This window comes from Hyperolius riggenbachi, chromosome 3 (genome assembly GCF_040937935.1).
Source record: "Hyperolius riggenbachi isolate aHypRig1 chromosome 3, aHypRig1.pri, whole genome shotgun sequence".
In the NCBI taxonomy this organism is placed as follows: domain Eukaryota; kingdom Metazoa; phylum Chordata; class Amphibia; order Anura; family Hyperoliidae; genus Hyperolius; species Hyperolius riggenbachi.
The window spans coordinates 350,237,816-350,260,352 of NC_090648.1; the positions used below are offsets into that span (position 1 = coordinate 350,237,816).

Below are 22,537 nucleotides of genomic sequence, written 5' to 3' on the forward strand. Positions count from 1 at the left end.
GAATGGAGAAAAAGGCTCTGGTCCTTAAGGGGCGAAAAGACTGTGGTCCTGAAGTGGTTAAAGGGATACTGTGTGGGGGGGTCGGGGGAAAATGAGTTGAACTTACCCAGGGCTTCTAATGGTCCCCCGCAGTCATCCAGTACCCACGGAGCCACTCACCGATGCTCCGGCCCCCGCCTCCGGTTCACTTCTGGAATTTCCGACTTTAAAGTCTGAAAACCACTGCGCCTGCGCAGCTGCATCCTCGCTCCCGCTGATGTCACCAGGAGAGTATTGCACAAGCCCAGTATGGTCTTTGGTCTGCGCAGTATGCTCCTGGTGCCATCAGCGGGAGCGAGGACACGGCAATGCAGGCGCAGTGGTTTTCAGACTTTATAGTCAGAAATTCCATAAGTGAACTGGAGGCGGGGCCGGAACATCGGTGAGTGGCTGCGCGGGCACAGGATGTCTGTGGGGGGCCATTAGAAGCCCCGGGTAACTTCAACTCATTTTCCCCCGACCCCCCTACAGTATCCCTTTAAAGCACTGGGAGGAGGGAGTTGCCAGGTGAGAGCCTGCTGCTCAGTTGATACCACTTAAAAAAAAAAAAAAAAGTGACACAAATCACTCCATACAAAAAAGTGATTGTCAGCAGCATACCAGACATCCATAAACAATTGTCAAGTGAAAGTTAATCTCTGGTCTCCACTGACACAGATGGCTGGACAGATAATTGGAATTATTTCTGGAGTTTTTGGTTAGTCTGTGCATTAATAGGGTGTAGATCTGTTGGGAGTTTTTTTCCAGATGCTTTAGAAACAAACAAAAAACGTGTTGGCTCAGTATAGTGCTATCCAACAGATTTTTTTTGAGACCTACGGCTCCAATATTTCAGTTTAACACATATGAAGCTACAATCTAGCCTAATGTCTGGCACTTAATAGTAAAGGGGGCAAGACCACAACCTAACAGCCAACAGTACACCTTAATGATGATACTCAAATCTGAGTCTCTGCTGTTCTTACAAGCAGCATCACACATTACAGTTGAAGACACACTCTGTAGAAGTTGAGCAAAGCATACCTGGGACAAGGCAAAAAGTTATTTATATTACTGGGGATTCTTCACCAGCTTATGATGTGGAGGGAATATTGAGCCGCCGGGACGTGTGAGAGCCTGAGAGACTGCAGGTCGGGGTGGGCGGAGTCTGCCACTCGTACTCTCGTAGCACTCAGCGATTGACAGCCATGCGGGCGGAGTCTGCCGCCCGCTCAGCTAATGTTGGGAGAAGGAGTGTGAGAGCCTGCGGCGGAGCCTGCCGCCCGCTCAGCTGATTGGCTGCACAGTGGGAAGTTGTGGGAGAGAGTGTCCCGCCTCCACTCAGAGAACGAGTGTGTGCAAACTGCCGCTGCACAGAGCGGCAGAGGGGACCGCTGGACGGGCTGCAGAAGGGGGGGGGGGGGGGAATATCGTTGCCATGGCGATCCCGGAATCGGCATTTCCGGGATCGCGATTTCGATCCGAAAACAATATATCGTTCAGGCCTACTTGTAGAGCAGTGTTTCTCAAAATTTTATTGGTATGTACCCCTTTTTTAAAAACCAGTACTCACCAAGTACCCCCTAGCATAGCAAACATTATCACAAGTACCCCTTGACAAATATACAGGATGTTTAATCGTAGAACATGATAATTGGTTCTAAACAATTTCCAAGTATTTACTACTGCTTTTAATTAGCTAATTACACACTAATTTGCTTTTAATTAGCTAAACACTAATTTGGTGTTTTTATGCAGTAGTGGGCTGTGCAGGCTTTTCAGCCTCCTGCACAGCCCAGCTAATGAGCCCAGCGATCGGACTCACCTCCTAACGGGACATGCCACCGGAGGGGTCCGATTGCTGCGGCCGTTTCGCTTTCTTTTCCCCAGCCTCTATGAGGCTCTCTCTCTCTCTCCCTCCCCCCTCCCCTCCATGAACAGAATTGGAACAGGACGGAGACCCAATCAGAGGCCAGGGATCGCCGATCTCGTACAGCGCTGCCGGGGGCTGTACGCTTGTAAACAAAGGGGATTTCGTTTACAGACAGCCTGCTAGCCGCGATCAGCGGCTAGCAAGCTAATCACAGAACTCCGTTCCGTGAAGTGGCAAGGAACGATCGCGCATGAGCGCGGCCGCTACCTGGGAAACTGCAGCCCCAGGACTTGACGCCAATTAGTTAGGCGTTAGGCGGTCTTGGAGCTGCCGCTGCAGTCACGCCCATTGGTGTGAGGCGGTCTTAGTTAAGCAAGATTTATCATTTTCTAAAACTCCAAATTTGTTATTCTTAGTTATGTATATCAAGCCAGAGTATCCCCTGGAACCATCAGAAGTACCTCCTGGGGTATGCGTACCACACATTGAGAACCTAGGTTGTAGAGAACCAGTGAACAATGATCACTTTTAATAGCACAAGACTGAGTAGCAAGTATTAGAACCTATAACTAGGGATGGTAAAGCTTAGGATAACTCGTGGAGAAGCATGTGATCAGTTTGATCAGCTGATAGATTTGTAAAGCTCTGATTTGCTGTGATGACTTCCTGGTTTTACACATAAAGAGACGATTAACAAGGTTGCCCAAACGTTCGCATACCACTGTATATACAGTAGGAAGCAAAAGTTTGGGCAACCTTGTTAATTGTCATGATTTTCCTGTATAAATTGTTGGTTGTTACAATTAAAAATGTCAGTAAAATATATCATATATGAGACACACACAGTGATATTTGAGAAGTGAAATGAAGTTTATTGGATTTACAGAAAGTGTGCCATAATTGTTTAAACAAAATTAGGCAGGTGCATAAATTTGAAATGAAATCAATATTCAGTAGATCCTCCCTTTGCAGAAATTACAGGCTCTAAAGGTTTCCTGTAGGTTCCAATGAGAGTCTGGATTCTGGTTGAAGGTATTTTGGACCACTCCTCTTTACAAAACATCTGTAGTTCATTCAGGTTTGATGGCTTCCGAGCATGGACAACTCTCTTTAACCTCCCTGGCGGTAACCCCGTGTGTGACACGGGGTAAGCCGCCGGAGGGTGCCGCTCAGGCCCTGCTGGGCCGATTTTCATAATTTTTTTTTTGCTGGACGCAGCTAGCACTTTGCTAGCTGCGCCAGCACTCTGATCGCCGCCGGCCCCCGCCCGATCGCCGCTATTTGCTGCGGCGCGCGGCCCCCCCCCCCCCCCCAGCGCTGCCTGGCCAATCAGTGCCAGGCAGCGCCGAGGGGTGGCCCGGGACTCCCAATGACGTCCCGACGTCAGTGACGTCATCCCGCCCCGTCGCCATGGCGACGGGGGAAGCCCTCCAGGAAATCCCGTTCTATGAACGGGATTTCCTGATCGGAGATCGCCGAAGGCGATCGAAGCGGGCGGGGGGATGCCGCTCAGCAGCGGCTATCATGTAGCGAGCCCTCGGCTCGCTACATGATTAAAAAAAAAAATTTTTTTTTAAAACTGCTGCGCTCCCTCCTGGCGGTATTTTTCATACCGCCAAGGAGGTTAACTCACACCACAGATTTTCAATTATATTCAGGTCTGGAGACTGAGATGGCCATTCCAGAAGGTTGTACTTGTTCCTCTGCATGAATGCCTTAGTGGATTTTGAGCAGTATTTCGGGTTGTTGTCTTGTTGAAAGATCCAGCCCCCATGCAGCTTCAGTTTTGTCACGGATTCCTGGACATTGGTTTCCAGAATCTGCTGATACTGAGTGGAATCCATGCATCCCTCAACTGTGACAAGATTCCCAGTCCCTGCACTGGCCCCACAGCATTATGGAACCACCACCATATTTTACTGTAGGTAGCAAGTAATTTTCTTGGAATGCTGTTTTGTCTCCATGCATAACGCCCCTTGTTATGCCCAAATAACTCAATTTTAGTTTCATTAATCCACAGCACCTTATCCCAAACTGAAGCTGGCTTGTATAAATGTGCTTTACTATACCTCAAGCGGCTCTGTTTGTGCTGTGGGCAGAGAAAAGGCTTTCTCTGCATCACTCTTGCATACCTTGTGTAAAGTGCGTTGAATGGTTGAACGATGCACAGTGACTCCATCTGCAGCAAGATAATGTTGTAGGTCTTTGGTGCTGGTCTGTGGGTTGACTGACTGTTCTCACCATTAGTCGCTTCTGTCCATCCAAGATTTTTCTTGGTCTGCCACTTCGAGCCTTAACTTGAACTGAGCCAGTGGTCTTCCATTTCCTCAATATGTTCCTAACTGTGGAAACAGACAGCTGAAATCTCTGAGACAGCTTTCTGTATCCTTCCCCTAAACTATGATGGTGAACAATCTTCGTCTTCAAGTCATTTGAGAGTTGTTTTGAGACCCCCATGTTGCTGCTCTTCAGAGAAAATTAAAAAAAGAGGAGGGAAACTTACAACTGACCCCCTTAAATACTCTCTCATAATTCATAATTGGATTCACCTGTGTATGTAGGTCGGGGTCACTGAGCTTACCACGCCAAATTTGAGTTCCAATAATTAGTTCTAAAGGTTTTTGGAATCAATAAAATGACAACAGTGCCCAAATGTATGCACCTGCCAAATTTTATTTCAACAATTATTGCACACTTTCTGTAAATCCAATAAACTTAATTTCACTTCTCAAATATCACTGTGTGTTAGTCTCCTATGATATAGTTAACTGACATTTTTAATCGTAACAACCAACGATTTATACAGGAAAATCATGACGATTAACAAGGTTGCCCAAACTTTTGCATCCCACTGTATCTTTGGAACCCTGAACACTTTGACCTTTACAGCTGCACTACCCAACCAAATTTTAACATGTTTAAGCAACACTACTGTTAACCAACCATAAAGATGTGAAGTGCTGATCTACCCATAGAATGTTAAAGTAATTTAGGTAAAAAACAAAGATCGTAAAATTATAAATAGATTGTGATGAGATTTAACTAAATTAACAAAATGTCTACATCAAAAGAAAACAAAAGTTAAAGAAAGAAAAAAAAACTAAAACACTACAGCTGAAAGTTAGGTTGTGGCGCCATCTGAAGAGTAAAACAAAGCTGACGGTTTTCCCAGCAGATTGCCGGATATTATAATTCAAGCAAGCGCCTCTCCACTGCTCGTTCTTCTAATTTCTTAAATGGCACAGCTGCCTTCCTGTGTTTATCATTTAATGAATAAGGAATTTAATAATTGCTCTTGTACACCATTAAAATGCAAACACGGCTTCCAGAGTACATGCATTTTCTGCCTTCAAGCTCCCAAGTGTTCCTTTAGCACATTTCATACGCTTAGCAGTTTCATGGCTTTCCTATATCAAACTGAATCCTGCAGGATTCCTGCTATAAACAGCTTAGCTTTCAAAATCTACACTTCTTAATCATCTGCATCAATGTAAATGTAATAGCTGCCTACCATGATACACTTGGCTAGGCAGGAAAAATGAAAAGTATCGTACCTGACAGTACCAAAATGGAGTATGAACTGGATGGACGTGGCCAACTATTAATAACGTTGTACATATACTGGTATTAGAAACCACTCATGTCACTCATTTTATAATAATCTGTGTACCTAAAAGCCAGAGATTCCCAAGCAAAACCCCCCACCATAAAGCGGCCACACTGCCCAAGTACAGTCCGCACTTGTGCAGTAGCACAGAGCAAGTTGTGCAAGGCTTTTTCCTCTGTGCACGAGCGGCTCTGAGTAAACCATACTGGAGCCTGAGCAGTGGGACTGTGCTTGTACATGGAGGGCAGTACAGCTGCAAAGAAGCAGAGTGTCCCGGCTGGCAGCGGAGGGGTCGTGGAAGATCGGGGAAGCCTCTGCAGCATCCATAGGCTTACCTCTACAGTGCTAAGTATCTAACTTTTTTTTTTTTTTACCTGGCTTCAGGTTAGCTTTAATATGAATTGCCCAAAAGCTCCAGTTCTGTTTCATTTTTCCATAGGACATTTTCCCAGAATCCTCTTGGCCTGTCAATTTGGCAAATCCTAGCTTTTTCCTTTCAACAGAGGAGTGTTCCTGGGTTTTCATCATCTGTCACTCAAGGCAACATATGGTCTATCTGACTGACAGACTTTGACCTTGGAGTTCACCTTGCATTTCTTTGCAAATGGTCACTGGCTTCTTGTCTACCATTCTCACTAGCTTAGCGGTTTCTAGGGTTGATTTTCCTCTTGTGGTCACAATCCAGGGAGGTTGGCTACCATCCCAAGGACCTTAAACGTCTTAATATTAGCAACTGTTCTCACACCAAGATATGTGCGGATGAACTTTCAGTTTTGCCTTTAATATAGCCATCTATAATTTTATTTTTGGATCTCCTCAGACAACTTTCTCCTTTACTTTCATCTAAGTTCAGTGTGGGACACACAAGGATACCAGAGAGCAAAGAAACTTCTTTTCTCCATGTCAGGCTACTTTTACACATTGTGCAGTGTGATGGTCTTGTGGCAGGAAAGCCTGGGGCAGAATGATTGCATCGCACCATATTACCCTGCAGCAGAGAGTGCCAATATGCATAGCTCCGCCCCCCCTGCTGAGTGGCATGCTCTCTGCAGGACAGGAAGTATGTCACTGAAATTATGTCTCTCTGTGCCTGTGTGCTGCAACCGAGCATTCACACTTAACATGTTGCCATAGACTTGCATTGTGGCATAATCCATGCGGCAATGCACTGCAGAGTTTGTGAAGGCTTAGCGTCGATTTCCCTACATCCGTTGCACCGCACCACGTCACCATAGGGTGTAAGTCTCCATAGACTTACATTGCCATTGCAAAGGGTCAGTACCACAATACAAGGAAACACGGTAAATGTGAAAGCAGCCTCAATAGGATGACTCCGTAAAAACAGAATTGGAGATTTGTTATCCAAATTGAAAAAAAAAAAACAAACAAAAAAAAAAAAACAACTTTATTTTTTGTAGCTAGAGCAATAAATGTTATGTCTCTTCACATTTGCTTTACTTGATTACATATCAACCGTATTCATGAATACATACTGTAAGTTAATTGCTTTTCTCAGGAGGCATGAAGCACTTTTAAAGGGTTCAACAAATTTGTCCGAGTGTATTAAATGGCTGTTCATCTTTTTGCTTCATAGTCCTGAGCATAGCATGAGCAATGCTGAAACATACCTGCGATGAGATGAATAACCAATATACCAAGAGGTATATATTTCTGTACAGTAACGTCAATTTATTTCAATTCACAAGTTGTTTCACACGTTAAACATTAAACAGCCTTATTGACAAATAAGCATGTGGACGGATACATTATTTCTCTCTTATCCTATATCTAACAACTTCTGTTATTGTAGCAACAGAAACAAGTTGTTAAATGCTCTCATTGACAGTTTACCAAGATATAAAGCCTTCTGGAATAGAAAGGAGATAAAAGAGGACACAGGTACCTTGTGAAATGAATGCATTATGCTAGACATCTGTTCCACTATAGAAAATATCACTGCTGCAAATTAAATTGTATCTTTTTCTTACATTTTTTTTAATGACTCTTGATATTGTCAAACACAAAATCGACTGTGAGCAGTCCTTACCTGGAAAGAACAGCAGGGAATAGTGACACACACCTTGACAAGTCTGCAATTCTCACAATTAATGTGCCTTATGTCTTAATTATATTTCTTAGTTCAAGTTCTTATTTTCATTACCTTTTTAGTTTTCGAAACAGCTTACTGCTGTAAAATGACAAACTTTTTGAGCCATTACCTAACTTGTTATTGGGGTGGACCAGCTTAAAAATGAAAAGATGTGAATGAAAGTAAATCTCCACTTTTGCAAACACATAGGGCCTGTACACACTGCTGCGCTTGCGCTGTGTTTTTAAAATCGCATGCGATTCCTTCATAAAAATATTAAAAATTGCATTGCACCAGTGTGTACAGGTCTTCACGATTTTAATGAATTTTTTAAAGAGAACCCGAGGTGTGTTTAAAGAATGTTATCTGCATACAGAGGCTGGATCTGCCTATACAGCCCAGCCTCTGTTGCTATCCCAAACCCCACTAAGGTCCCCCTGCACTCTGCAATCCCTCATAAATCACAGCCATGCTGTGAGGCTGTGTTTACATCTGTAGTGTCAGTCTCAGCTGCTCTCCCGCCTCCTGCATAGCTCCGGTCCCTGCCCCCATCCCTTCCCTCCAATCAGCAGGGAGGGAAGGGATGCAGGCGGGGACTGGAGTTCTGCAGGAGGCGGGGAGAGCAGCAGACTGACACTATAGAGATAAACACAGCCAGCTCTGACAAGCTGTTTGTCAGCAGCGTGGCTGTGATTTACGAGGGATTGCAGAGTGCAGAGGGACCTTAGTGGGGTTTGGGATAGCAACAGAGGCTGGGCTTTATAGGCAGATCCAGCCTCTGTATGCAGATAATATTCTTTAAACGCACCTCGGGTTCTCTTTAAGACCTTCGATTAAAAACGCATTTCGATTTTAAACGTGCAGCAGTGAGTACAGGTCGACAATCCTTTCAGTTCGCCTATACATGCTGCAATTAGGAACAAATGTTACTGCAAACTTGCCTACATTGTTTTTGTGCATAAAATACACAACTATTTAAAAATTATCCAGAGATTCTAAACTTATTAGTGTTAAAGCTGCTTTTAGTCATTCAGTTATTGCAGTTGTGGAAAAAAGTAAGAAGGGGTCATGATATAATTGGAGAGTAAGTAATGGAGAAAAAGAACATTTGTGCAGTCTGTTCTGCAAACTATTTACATGAAAGTGTACCAGAGATGGTACACTAGCACTAATTTATACTTACCCGGGGCTTCCTCCAGCCCCATAAGCCGCACCAAGTCTCTCGCCGTCCTTTTCCAGCCCATCAGTTCTGGCGGTACGACCCCCAGTAATTTAGACAGTTGCCGCCAGTCTTGGACTTCTCCGCATCCGCGGCTCAGCCGGGCGCGACCCCCGCCACACACGCATGCGCAGAAGCTCATGACTGCCCGGGCCTTAAGAAACCAGCGACGGACTCATTGCTGCTCATGGGGCTGGAGGAAGCCTCTGGTAAGTAGAAATTAGCGACTGTGAACTATCTCATGTTCACTTTAAGGAGAAAACAAGCACAATGTGTTTATGATTACTTTATGAAATTCATTGCTGGACGCAAAAAGGAAAATAAAATTATCTAAGGAAACCACACAAACAATTCGTATTCTACTAACAAGAGAATAAAGCAACAGCATAAATGTAACACATAAAAAAATAAAATAAAAAAAAACACTTAAAAACCACAAATGGATAAGAAAAAGTACGCTTTCCATAATGGGGCATTTCCATATGGGGTATTTACAACTAAATAGTGAATTAAGATGCTGCCCTCCATACCAAAAACTGAATTCCAGTCCTGAAAGCTATGCATCAATTTGCTTGGTATACCACACAGAAAAGGTTGAAAACAGGCTAAGGCCATGTTCACAGTGGCTCTTGCGATGCACTTTGGTGCGGTACATTATCTGCACGTTGAGTCGGGTATAGTGAGGTATCGAACCAATGCAAATTATTCTTCACGTCTATTGTTAATGCACCATGTTTACCGGTCCTGCACTTCATGCAGTGCGTTACCATACCATAATCCAATATATCACAACGCACCTGTTGCACTGTGAACATTGCATAGGTGGTGCATTGCAGTACAGTAAGCCACGCTACAAAGCGGCCATTACACAGCACCACTGTGAAGGTGTCCTAACGGTTAAGGCCGATTGACACGGGCACTAAACGCGGCTTTTTCTGCGGGCAATCGTGAGGAAAGGAAACGTGCGCTGAAAGTAGTGAAAGCATTCTTAAACGGCAGTACCGGCATCTTTCGTCACTAATGTAAATGCTGTGATTTAGAAGTCTTTTGCGTTGTGTTACAGAGCACAAAAATGCCATCAGCCATGAAACAGCATTCAGATAATATCTCTAGTGAAAAGGAATTTCAATGGGTTACTTCTAAACAATGTCATAAATAGTCATAAAACAAAACAAAAAAGTACACTGATCAGGCTTGGCCTTGAATTCAACCTAGCAATTTACAGAGATGCCATTTTTTACGATATCTATTTAGCATTTGCTAAAATTTAGAATTTAATTTTAAATAGTGGTGCAGCAGACGCAAAACAAAGCATCAAGTAAGAATTATTTCGGTACCAAACAATAGGATTCAGATGAGCAGGCTGCATGGAAGAGACATTTCGTAAATGAACCATAAGCCAAAACCATAAATCTAATACATAACATGATTCAACAGCTTGTAATTTTATGTTACAACTGTCTGTATGGGATGGTGAATTATAGAAAAATGGAAATGACTCAGGAACAGTTATGGCTACTGATTTGAACACTTTACAAACTAGTCACTTAAACAGTACCTGTCACACAAGTACCGTATATACTCGAGTATAAGCCGACCCAAGTATAAGCCGACGCCCCAATTTTTACATTTAAAACCAGGACAAAATGATCGACCCGTGCATAAGCCGGGGGTAGGAAAATGGCACCTACTGAGGACCTTTGATGGTTCTCTGATCACTAAGTGGAAATTAAGAATATTCCTCCAAGAGGAGCAATTAGGCAGTTTTAGTTGTAGGCAGCTATGTAAACCTCTAAAATGAGTAAAAACAAAAAGTCTCCCAGTCTAGTTGACCTAATAAAGCCCTGTCCTACCCAGGACAGGTCTCACCTGGATATGGTGTAGCTAACAAGAGCCAAACCTGTGTAAGCATGTCATCCTTGTGGCAGCCAGGGACTGGGCTCTCTGGATGACAGTAGCCGTGGATACTTCGCCGGTATGAGATCATGTGAACCTGAGAGCAGCAGCAGCATTAGCCCCACAGTGAGACTGCCAGCTCAACCATAGGTGTAAGTAACAGCAGGAGAGCGGAGTCCACGTATCATATGCTGCTGCTGGCCGAATGCAGGGAATGAGTGTCGCGCAGGTTGCTAAGCATTGCGGTGGCTGGGAATGGAATAGCGGGGGACTAAAGAGTAGTTTACTGGGCAATAAGAACTCGGCCCCCGGCATCTGTTGAGTGGCGCAGAGTGAGAGCTTTCACTCACTGGTTCCCGCCGTAATGATTCCTCTTCAGCTTCTCTTTCAGTCTCATTTCTATGAAGTACTCCAGTGCCTCTTACACATTACGTGTGAAGAAGGAAGCTGAAGAGGAAACCTAGGGAACCAGTGAGTGAATGCTCTCACTCTGCGCCGCTCAACAGATGGCCGAGTTCTTATTGCCCAGTAAACTACCCTTTAGTCCCCCGCTATTCCATTTCCACTGCGTTGCTTAGCAACCTGCGGGACACTCATTCTGTGCATTTGGCCGGCAGCCGCATATATGAGGACTCTGCTCTCCCGCTGTTACTTATACCGTCCGGGGTTGAGCTGGCAGTCTCGCTGTGGGGCTAATGCTGCTGCCGCTCTCAGGTTCACAAAATCTCATACCGACGACTCAACTTGGAGGTATGCATACCACTGTAGGAGATGAGGGGGTCAAATACCGGCAGAAACTGCAGGCAAACACTGTTTAACATACACCGTTCTGGCAGTGGGGGTTGGAGTCCACATGCCGGGGACTAGAGATCATTTATTTATAGCTTCACAGACAGCGTCACCACTCCTTAAAAATATGACGCGAGTATAAGCCGAGACCCCCACTTATGGGACACTTTTTGTCCCAAAAACTCGGCTTATACTCGAGTATATACGGTGACAGCCAATCTCTGCCAGAGTCATCAGCTGTCCCTCTCATAAGCACGACAGCTGCTGTTACAAATGCTGAACTGGTTAAGTCTGGATTTTGGTAAAAGTTGAATAAATCTGATCACTGCAAAACCAGCAGGACTTTAAAATTAAGTATTAGTTTCCCTAGTAGTCTTGTTTATGGTGTTGTAAGTTTTACTTTATATTTTTTTTCTGTAAAGTTTTTCTGCATTATTATTTTTGGCCGCTTTCCCCATTTGAATGCATCAGGAAACACAGGTGACATTGAAATGCATTGCAGGCACGTTCCTACCTGATTTTTGCAGATGCGGTTATGATTACCATTCATTCACTAAACGGTTGGAGGAGATTTTAAACTAGGATCTGGGGGGAGGCGGGAGGATAAAGTCTCAACATATAGACAAGATAAGGTAAAAAGACAGTGGGAGCCTAACATTATGGGGGGTGGAGAGGGGGGTGGGGACAGTGTAAAGATTAAGGAGGTTGGTAAAACTTCAAGTAGCCCATTTCAGGTAAACAAAATTGGTAAATGTGGTGGTAAAAATATAAAGTGCATGATAACCAATGCTCGGAGCCTTGCAAATAAAATAGATGAACTAGAGTTCATTCTGAATGACAAAGGCTATGACATTGTGGGAATAACCGAGACATGGATGGATGAAAGTCATGACTGGATAGCCAATTTAAAAGGATACAATGTGTTCAGGAGGGATAGAACAGGGAAAAAAGGTGGAGGGGTTTGTCTCTTTGTTAAGAATTCTTTTACAGCTGTCCTCAACGATGAGATGGAGGAAGATTGCGAAGATGTGGAGTCCGTTTGGGTAAATATTCATGGTGGAAATAAAAGTTGCCAATTGCTTATTGGGGTATGCTACAGACCACCTCATATTGATGAAGCTGCAGAACTGCAATTACTACAGCAAATTGAAAAAGCGGCAAGTAAAAATGAGGTCATAGTTATGGGCGACTTCAACTTTCCAGACATTGACTGGGGTATTGAGGCTACCCATTCTGGTAAAAGCAGCAGATTTCTGGCAGCACTACAGGACAATTACTTGACTCAAATGGTAACGGAACCAACTAGGGGGAATGCGTTACTGGATCTGATCATTTCGAATAGACCAGATAATGTATCAAATGTGCAGGTTCAAGAACATTTGGGAAATAGTGATCACAACATGATAACGTTTGATCTGGTGACTGATAGGCCACGGGGCAGCGGGACCACTAAAACTATGAATTTTAGAAAAGCAAAGTTCAATCAAATCAGGCAGGCACTAAGTTTGGTGAACTGGGATAATGTACTACAAGGGGAGGACACTGAAGGGAAATGGCAAGCTTTTAAACGTATTCTCAATCAATATTGTAGTATGTATATCCCATATGGAAACAAAATGTCTAGGAATAAAAAAAGGCCTCTATGGATGAATAGAAAGGTTAAAGATAAAATGAAGAGGAAAAAGAATGCCTATAAGGTCCTAAAACAGGAGGGGACCGAGGCTGCACTAAGCAATTATAAGGAGTGCAATAAAAATTGTAAAAAAGAAATTAGGCTGGCAAAGATCGAAGCTGAAAATCAAATCGCTAGGGATATCAAATCTAACCCAAAAAAGTTTTACAAGTACATCAACTCTAAAAAAAGAAAGGTTGACTGTATAGGACTCCTAAAGGATGAGGGTGGGAACTCAATGGTGGATGACCAAGGTAAGGCAGAGTTATTAAATGCTTTCTTTGCTTCTGTCTTTACAAAGGAAACAGCACTGTTGCAAATTACAGAGGCGGAAGAGTCTCAATCTTCTAACTGTAATATTAAATACTTAACGCAGGAAGAAGTAAAGGCAAGACTAAATAAATTAAAAATAGACAAGGCACCTGGCCCGGATGGCATGCATCCTCGGGTCCTAAGGGAATTAAGTTCAGTTATAGATAAACCCCTTTATCTTATCTTTTGTGACTCTCTTGCGACTGGCAGAGTCCCAGTGGATTGGCGTACAGCCCACGTTTTCCCATTATTTAAGAAGGGCAAAAAATCAGATCCAGGAAATTATAGACCTGTAAGCTTAACATCAGTTGTATGCAAACTATTTGAGGGGTTACTAAGAGATACTATACATGACTTCATAGTAGAAAATAATCTTATTTCTCAGCATCAACATGGGTTTACTAAAGACAGGTCCTGTTTGACTAACATGCTCAGCTTTTATGAGGTAGTGAATGCTAATATGGATATTGGGAATGCTGTAGATGTGATATACTTAGACTTTGCTAAGGCATTCGACACTGTTCCCCACAAAAGTCTGGTGCAAAAGATGAGGATGCAAGGACTGGGGAAGAGTCTGTGTGCTTGGATAGGGAACTGGCTAATGGACAGAAAACAAAGAGTTGTGGTCAATGGATCATACTCAAAATGGGAGACTGTTAGCAGTGGGGTCCCACAGGGGTCTGTACTGGGTCCAGTGCTCTTCAATTTATTTATTAATGACCTAGTGGATACAGTAGTGAGCAATGTTGCTATTTTTGCAGATGATACAAAATTGTGCAGAATCATCAACTCTAAGGAAGATAGTGTTATATTGCAACAGGATCTGGATAGGATGGCTATATGGGCACATACATGGCAGATGAAATTCAATGTTGACAAATGTAAAGTCATGCATTTTGGTCGTACCAATGGTCTAACACCATACAAAATAAATGGGATACAGTTGGGGACATCAAACTTGGAGAAGGACTTAGGAGTACTCATCGACAACAAGTTAAATAATCGTACTCAATGCCAAGCCGCTGCAGCTAAAGCTAACAAAATTTTGGGATGCATTAAAAGGGAAATAAAAACTCGAGATGCTAGCATAATATTGCCCCTGTTTAACTCTCTAGTAAGGCCACATCTGGAATATGGAATTCAGTTCTGGGCACCACATTACAAAAAAGATATTGCAGTTTTAGAGCAGGTGCAGAGACGAGCAACAAAATTGATACGTGGGATGGAAGGTCTCACTTACCAAGAAAGGTTAGATAAACTGGGTTTATTTAGTCTAGAGAAAAGACGCCTTAGAGGAGATCTAATTAACATGTATAAATACATCAGAGGGCAATATAATAGCTTGGCGGATGAGCTTTTTGTCCCTAGGCCTTCTCAAAGGACTAGAGGACATGATCTGCGCATGGAGGAAAAACGTTTTAGCCATTTATTTAGGAAAGGGTTCTTTACAGTAAGAGTGATTAAGATGTGGAATGCATTGCCACAGGAAGTCGTTATGGCAAACTCTATACCTGCATTTAAAGGGGGCTTAGATGCTTTCCTTGCGTTGAATGACATCCATGGCTACAATTACTAGGTAATGCCAATGATGTTAATCCAGGGATTTTATGATCAACAGGGATATGTGAGGGAGCAGGCTGGAGTTGTACTTTGTACTGGTTGAACTCGATGGACGTATGTCTTTTTTCAACCAAAGTAACTATGTAACTATGTAACTATGAATGGCAATTGCAATGCCTTGGGCGTATTTTTGATGGAAACCATGGATTCAACAGTAAATCGCAACACATGGGTGGTGACATCAGACAGTGCAATCTATGCACATCTGATGTCCCTGCAGATTGTGTCGCACCACGTTACAGAAATCCTATAATTGGGTAAGAGGTCCTTCTAAAATCATACAAAAAAAAGCTCATCAATAAGCCTTCCTTGCACTAAGGCTAAATTCACAGTTGTGCATTGCATAGCACATTCACTAAAATGCATGTGAACTGCAGTGGAGACACAGATTCTTATTTAGAGCCTGCATGCAGCAAGTTGGAATAACACAATCCGTCATAATGCAGAGATGTAAACAGGCCCATAGATTTGTAAGGGCAGTGAGTAATTATACTGCAATGAATCTGATGCACTGTGAAATTGCCCTAAGTAAAGCCTCATACACACACTGTATGAAACTCTGCTGAGGCAGCTGACAGCAACTGCCACTGCTGAGAATCTAGTATGTGTACAGCGGGCCCCAATGCCCCACAGCACCTCAGCCAGCGATCAACCTGGCGAATCACTTCAGCCAAGCTATGGCTAAGAGCACTGATCTCCCCACTTTCCCCCTGCTGGGAACCATCTCTCCCACCGCGCTCCTTCGGCCTTCTGGTTCCCTGCATAGCAACAGAATATGTTGCTAGCCTGCAGGATAGAGAGACGCACCTGTACAGCCTCAGCCCTACAATGTTTCCTGAGGGATCGGATCCTGATGTATGTATGAGGCTTACAAGTTCACAAACCTTGCATCTGTAAGAGAAGTGTCACCTGAAGCTGTTAAGTGCTGTTTTGTGAGGTTCGTGCTGACAGCCAGAATTCACTTCCAAGTGTGTAAACATGGTACATTACTGTCTGGGAGGGGCAGGGAATGATACAGGTAGCGGATTTCATACATGTCATACTACCCGATTTATACTTACCTGGGGCCTCATCCAACTCCATGTGGAATGTGGGCACTATCGCGGAACTCCGTTCAAGGAGCACATGCGCCCCCTGTCGCAAATTAACAGAGCTGAGCATGGGAGAATGGAGCAGCCAGGGAGGACTGCAATGGAGCACACAGTACACTTGGGGCTGTAGGAAGCCCCAGGTAAGTCTAAATCATGTAGTATGTATGGCATGACACAGGTTTCCTTTAAACACATGGTGCAGTAAGGGTGAGGCTGAAGTTAATTCATCATGTTCTGCATTAAACTACATACACACTGAAAGATAGATTGTGTGACTCAACCTATGATCGATTGTTCTACAATTCCTCTTTCATGATATCTATGTGTTGCTGGGCGATACAGTAAATGATCTGATTCTTCAACGATGGGGAACAAGCGCTGTAGACTTGGTGGACAATTGTCCATAGCCCTGTACACACTGCTGACTATGAACGATTATCTGGCAATTGGATCCTTCCTGACAGTCGTTTGAAAATGAAACATTGAAGATCATTCGTCAAAATCCATGGGTTCCTTAAAAAAACATTTTGAAGATATGTGCACGATGCGTTGTTTGTCTTCCACAATTTATTTACCCATTGTATACAAACCTAAGGGCCCTTTTCCGATAGCAATCGCTAGCGTTCACGCTGAACGCTAGCGATTGCTGAATCGCAATTAGCGGCGATTCCCCGACGTTCGCGGCCGCGATTTTGCTATGCTATGCACTGCATAGCAAAATCGCGGCAAATATCGGTCCGCCGCGCGTTCGCGTTCCCGACAAAAACGAATCGCGGTAGTGGAAATGACCTACCGCGATTCCTATGTTAAAAAGCAAACCGTAGCGATCGTAAAATCGCTAGCGGTTTGCGTTTTTGCGATTCAGCCAGCGCAAACGCGCTGGTGGAAAAGGGCCCTTAGACTTTATCAAATAAAGTAAACACTGATAAGGTTACTTCTACTTCCAAACTACATACCAAGCTGTCACTGTCAGAGATCACAATAGATGAACTGGGACCTGCATCCTCTTCAGACACATGCAGTTTCCCAGCATCCCCTTGGTGGCGTTTTCTTTTTCTGCGGTTAAGCATAGTGAATGCCTCCTGCAAATGGGAAAAAAAAAACAGCAAAGAACAAATGATCTTGTTGTGGTAACAGGAAATAACAGCAAAAAGACACCTGAGACACTAATGCCGGGCATACACGGCACGACAATGGGCCAGTATCGAGCCAGCGGCTCGATGCCGGTGCATCCCCGCTCGTCCGCGCGGGCACTTGCTTATCTTCCGCTCAATTAGCGCTATTGTCCACCCGTGGGGATCGAGCCGGGAATCGATCCACGCGGTGATCGGACATGTCGGAAATTATCAATCAGCGGCTCGATTGATAAGAAGAATCTGGCCCGTGTATACACACGCCGATTGATAAGAAGAATCTGGGCTGTGTATACACACGCCGGATTTCCGCGGACGACGGGTCGTTTGGACGTCCAAACGACCAGTCGTTCGCGGAAATCCGGCGTGTGTATGGGCCTTAAGCCCCATACAAGCTCTCAAAAAGTCTTTTGCTATTGTTCAAATAACTTATAAGACTGATTGGATTGACTTCTTATCAGTATTATCAGCTCTTTGAACAATAGCAAAAGACTTTAGGTGTTTCAACTTGTTTCACAACAAAAGTTGTGAAAGCATAAAAGACCGCTGTTGAGCGCGTGTATGGGGCTTAAAGGCACGTCGGTGTTCTCCACACAATTTGTTTGCCAACCGGGTGGCATGAAAAAGGAGCCGGGTGGGGCGAGATGAAAGAATGCAGGGTTGGTGCTTCTGTGTCCAACTGAGCTCACAGAATAGGAAGTGGTGAGCCGATGACAGCCGGGTGCTCACCAAAACTAGCCGGGTGGAGCACCCGACTAAAAGAGCCTGGGGAGAAAACTGTGCGTACACACGCCGTATTGTTACAAACTACCATATTGTTACAAACTAAGGGTCCGTCAGACCCTCCTGCAGGACGGTCGTTCTGCCGACAGTAGTACGTGAGCTAGGACATGCACTAGATGGAAACATCAGACAGTGCAGTCTATGCACTTCTGATGTCCCTGCAGATCACACTGCATTGCGTTTCCGACAAGGCTGCTAAAACTGTGCAGACAGAAATGAGGCCTAACTCAGTAAGCCTTTACTTAAAACTAATATGTAGGTTAAGGCCCCGTTCACACTTGCGTTTTGCCATGCAAACGGACCGGATCCTGATCGGATCAGGACCTGTTTGCATCAGGCATGCATCAGGCTGCCATCCGGATCCGTAGGCAAAAAAAAATAGCGAAATTTAAATAAAAAAAATGTTGGGCTCAGCAGAAGGTGCACCTGGTGCACCTGTAGAATCAGGTCCTCCGCTGTAGGCCTCACCTCCACCTCCAACATTCTGCCAAACAGCTCCAGCACGTCTGTCACTGCTGCTCCACTCCAGACATGCTTGGCCCATGTGTCCCCATCCGAAATGGCCGCTTGGATACGCATAGGAAGTGCGGTAGAACGTCAGGTGTTTGTAGGCAGTGTGTTCTGTGCCTTCCGTTTCCCATTGGTTTCTGTGTTCCGGATGGTGCTGTCAGGCTCAGGTCCGGCTCCGGTCCGGGTGCGTGGGCCGGAGATCCGGACCCAAAAAATAGCGCATGTTGGAAAAGTGTCCGGATCTGGTCCGGCTCCGTACTGTACGGAACGGACACGTGTGAATGTTCGCATAGCCTTTGCATTGCTATGCGGAAAGTATGTTCCGTTTGTACAGTATACGGTCCAAATCCGGCCCGGCGAATCCGGACAGGGAACGCTAATGTGAACCGGGCCAAGAAGAAGAATACATAAAGATATACAAGTAAACCACCTACCTAAAAAATGACCCAAAAGCACCATACAATACTCACATGTGTTCGGCAATGCCCTTCCAGTACTTTCTACCTGAAAAATTGGGGAAACCCACAAGACACTTTGCTTATTACTTCCTGTTTTTTTGTAGCTCCCTCCCTTATTTCTTGTTTGGGATTCTTTTGAACAATGTTTGATAGAGTGGATTTACTGAAGTCACCCAGCACCTTAGTGGTGATCCAGGAAACCTGGCCTGGATTTATCAAAATGTGTCTACCACTAGGTGTCAAAAATGTATCAAAATAATGTCAGTGCACCTGCAGTGACATGGACACTAAAGGAGTAGGAATGTTTGTGTGTTAGATCAGCTGTCAGGGAATTATTGCTTATGGGCCTGTTTCCATTACACGCAGAATGGATGCAGAAAAACTGATTCCAATGAATGCCTATGGGAAAATCTGCATCAGAAAAATTGCGTTTAGTGGAAACAGGCCCATAGACCTTCATTGGAGTCAGTTTTTCTGCATCCATTCTGCGTGTAGTGGAAACAGACCCTAAAACATAATTGGTGCCTGAACACTACAAAACTGCAAGATCCATATTTCCCCAACCTTTCAGCTATCCTTGATAATGGCTTCAATTCACTAAGCTTAACTCCTGTCTTTAATAACTCTTCTGAGCTGTTTTACAGTTATCAACATAGTGATATAATTGTGCTAACTGTAAAATAGCTCAGAAGAGTTATTAAAGACAGGAGTTAAAGCCAATGGGTAGCAATTTAAAAATAAAAAAGTCAGATACTCACCTAAGGAGAGGGAAGGCTCGGTCCTAATGAGCCATCCCTCTCCTCTCCCGGTGCCCTCGGTGCTGCACTGGCTCCCCCGTTCGTGTCCGCCGCCGCAGGGACTTCGGAGGTCTTCGGGAGCACTCGGGCTTCCGAAGACAGGCCGCTCCATACTGAGTGCGCCATAGAGGGCGCTCGCGCATGCGTAGTATGGAGCGGCCCGTCTTCGGGAGTCCGAGTGCTCCCGAAAGCTCCCTTCGGCTGCGGAAGTGGCAGTATTTGACCAAACTGGTCATATACTGCTACGGGGGATCCTGCGCGGGACCGGGCACCAGGAGAGGAGAGAGAAGGCTCATTAGGACCGAGCCTTCCCTCTCCTTAGGTGAGTATCTGACTTTTTTATTTTTAAATTGGTAAACATTCACTTTAAGCTTAGTGTCTGCTATGACTCAAGTGAGGATTGCAAACTTACCACATAAACATGGAGGTGCTTGGTGCCAGTGTAAGATAGGCAATAAGTAAAACCTAGTGCACACACTAGACCAGGCATGGGCAAACTTGGCCCTCCAGCTGTTACGGAACTACAAGTACCACAATGCATTGCAGGAGTCTTACAGCCACAGTCATGACTCATAAAGGCAAATGCGTTGTGGTACTTGTAGTTCCTTAACAGCTGGAGGGCCAAGTTTGCCCATGCCTGCACTAGACGAAACTCTGCCAATTACGACTTGCGCGAGATCAGCGTCCTGATGACCACCCCCCTTTGTTCCATGATCAGCCCGGCAGATCAATTCAGCCAAGTTGAGTCTGAGTGCATTATCCTCCCTACTCGCCCCGCCTGCTGCGTCATTCCCTCGATTCTCCATCAACCCTCCTCCCCCCACCGTACGTCAGCCCTGCAGGCGAACCCTGCCAGGCCACAGGTTTCTTAAACCTGGCACACACCATGCAATCAGATAGATGGGTCGATAGATAATTTCCGATAATTTTTCTGATCTATTTTCTGATCATTTCTATGCATACCAATCAGAAAAATTAGCGCAGCTCGGTCATGCATGAACACCCCACCGTGGAGCACGGTGAGAGTGTGCGCGTGGTCGGGCATGCGCAGAGGCGCACGACTGGCCAGATTACTGGGGGGGGTTTCAAAAATACGGAGCGTCCAGAGAGGAACAGCACACAAAAGGAAACCCATCTCAAATACATTTTTAGCCAACCACCACGGCTAAACTTAAAGCGGAACTGAAGATACTATTAAAACTACCAGTTTCACTTACTTTGGGGTTCTGCAAGCTGCTTGCAGCTGTTCTGTCCCGCGTCGGTCCTCCACGATTCTCAGTTCTCCCGCCGCCAGCTAGTTTTGGTTTTGCGATGGGCCACTGAGCCTGTGCAGCTCTGGCCACACGTATCCTTTAGGATACGCTTAGCAGGGCCGTGCAGGTGCACTGGCCCGTCAACTTACAAGTTGAGGAACGAAACTAACTGTCGACAGGGAATGGAGGAACGTTGAGGAAGTGGAAAAGGACGGCTGCAAGGGGCTTGCAGAAGACCCAGGTAAGTGAAAATGTTTGTTTTAATATCTTTAGTTCCGCTTTAACTGGTTCCCCACCACTAAAATGCACAATTTCCAATCGCCGGCGCGCGGCGCCCATTGAAACAATGGCATTGAGAGGAAATTTGGGCGCTATCTTATGCATCAATGAACAGGTAGGTTACAACTTTCTGAGATGAGAACATACAGAAGACACACCCCCACCACAATCCAAGTCAGGCATGTCTGAGCAAACTACATACAGTATTCTCATTTTTCAGATTAGGCTTTCTTCAAAGTCAATTCTCCACTATATTAGCAACTGGGAAATACTACAATTATAAGTGACAGGCCATTAAATCACCTTTTTATTAGTTAAATGTATTTGCTGTTACAGCCCTGCACACTAAGCCAAGCAGAGGGACCCCGAGAACAAGCAAGAGGCAGATTAGACCAGATAACTATGTAAAAACAAAACACCTCATGTGAGGGGTGTGGAGACTAGGCGTGAACACACTCTCTAATGATTATAAAATAAAAACCTGCATCCTCAGCAGCCAGCTGCCAATGGCTGGCCATCGCATACAGGGCAGCTTATTGAGGAAGAGCTGCAAGTCTCATACTCACCTATAAGCTAGTATTCGTAGAATTGCCGATGTGCTTAGATAGCAAGAAATCACAAATAACGGGGAACAACTGTGTAAAGTCTCTCAGATCACTAGTAGGTGGGAAACGAGCACCATTTATTCATAGTAGTAACAGGAACATTGCACTGAATGGCGCACTTTCCTGGCTTCCTCGTTCCTCGCGCCAGCAGCTCAGCGCGCTCCCGTGCACAGGGGCCGCGCGCATCATGCCCTCGGGACCGCGCACCGCTCTGGAGCCTACCAACAGAGCTGCTACGAAAGGGGGCGCTTAGCACACAATAGCCTAGCCTTAGCGGACAGTTGGTTGCTCACGTGCTGGTATGTGTCCTTGCGAAGGATGATTGTGACATACATTCAGTGCACCGTTTACAGCACGTTATGCGGTTTATGCTACGGCAGCATTCAGAACAAATACAGAATGTTGTTGCCAATGTCAGACTGGGAGCTAGAAAAGCTGAGAAAATCCACTTGCTTGGCCAGCAATTATTTCATTCCCCCACTATCCATGTCGGCCTGGAGGGGGAATAGTAATTAACACGGCCCGGACTTGTG

The 22,537-nt window shown here is 44.8% G+C and overlaps 1 protein-coding gene across 5 annotated transcripts in view; it reads right to left on the reverse strand.

Annotated features, from left to right (window-relative positions):
• Nucleotides 1–22,164, reverse strand: part of UIMC1 (ubiquitin interaction motif containing 1) — a 209,430-nt gene extending 187,266 nt beyond the window's left edge. For all 5 annotated transcript variants that reach the window (XM_068277053.1, XM_068277054.1, XM_068277058.1 and 2 more), the window contains exons 1-2: nucleotides 21,966–22,164; nucleotides 17,143–17,268 (exon numbers count right to left, since the gene is read on the reverse strand). In XM_068277053.1, the coding sequence (XP_068133154.1) occupies nucleotides 17,143–17,256 (114 nt within the window). In that variant the 5' untranslated portion in view covers nucleotides 17,257–17,268; nucleotides 21,966–22,164. The remainder of the gene's footprint in view (nucleotides 1–17,142; nucleotides 17,269–21,965) is intronic.
• Between the last annotated feature and the right edge of the window lie 373 nt (nucleotides 22,165–22,537).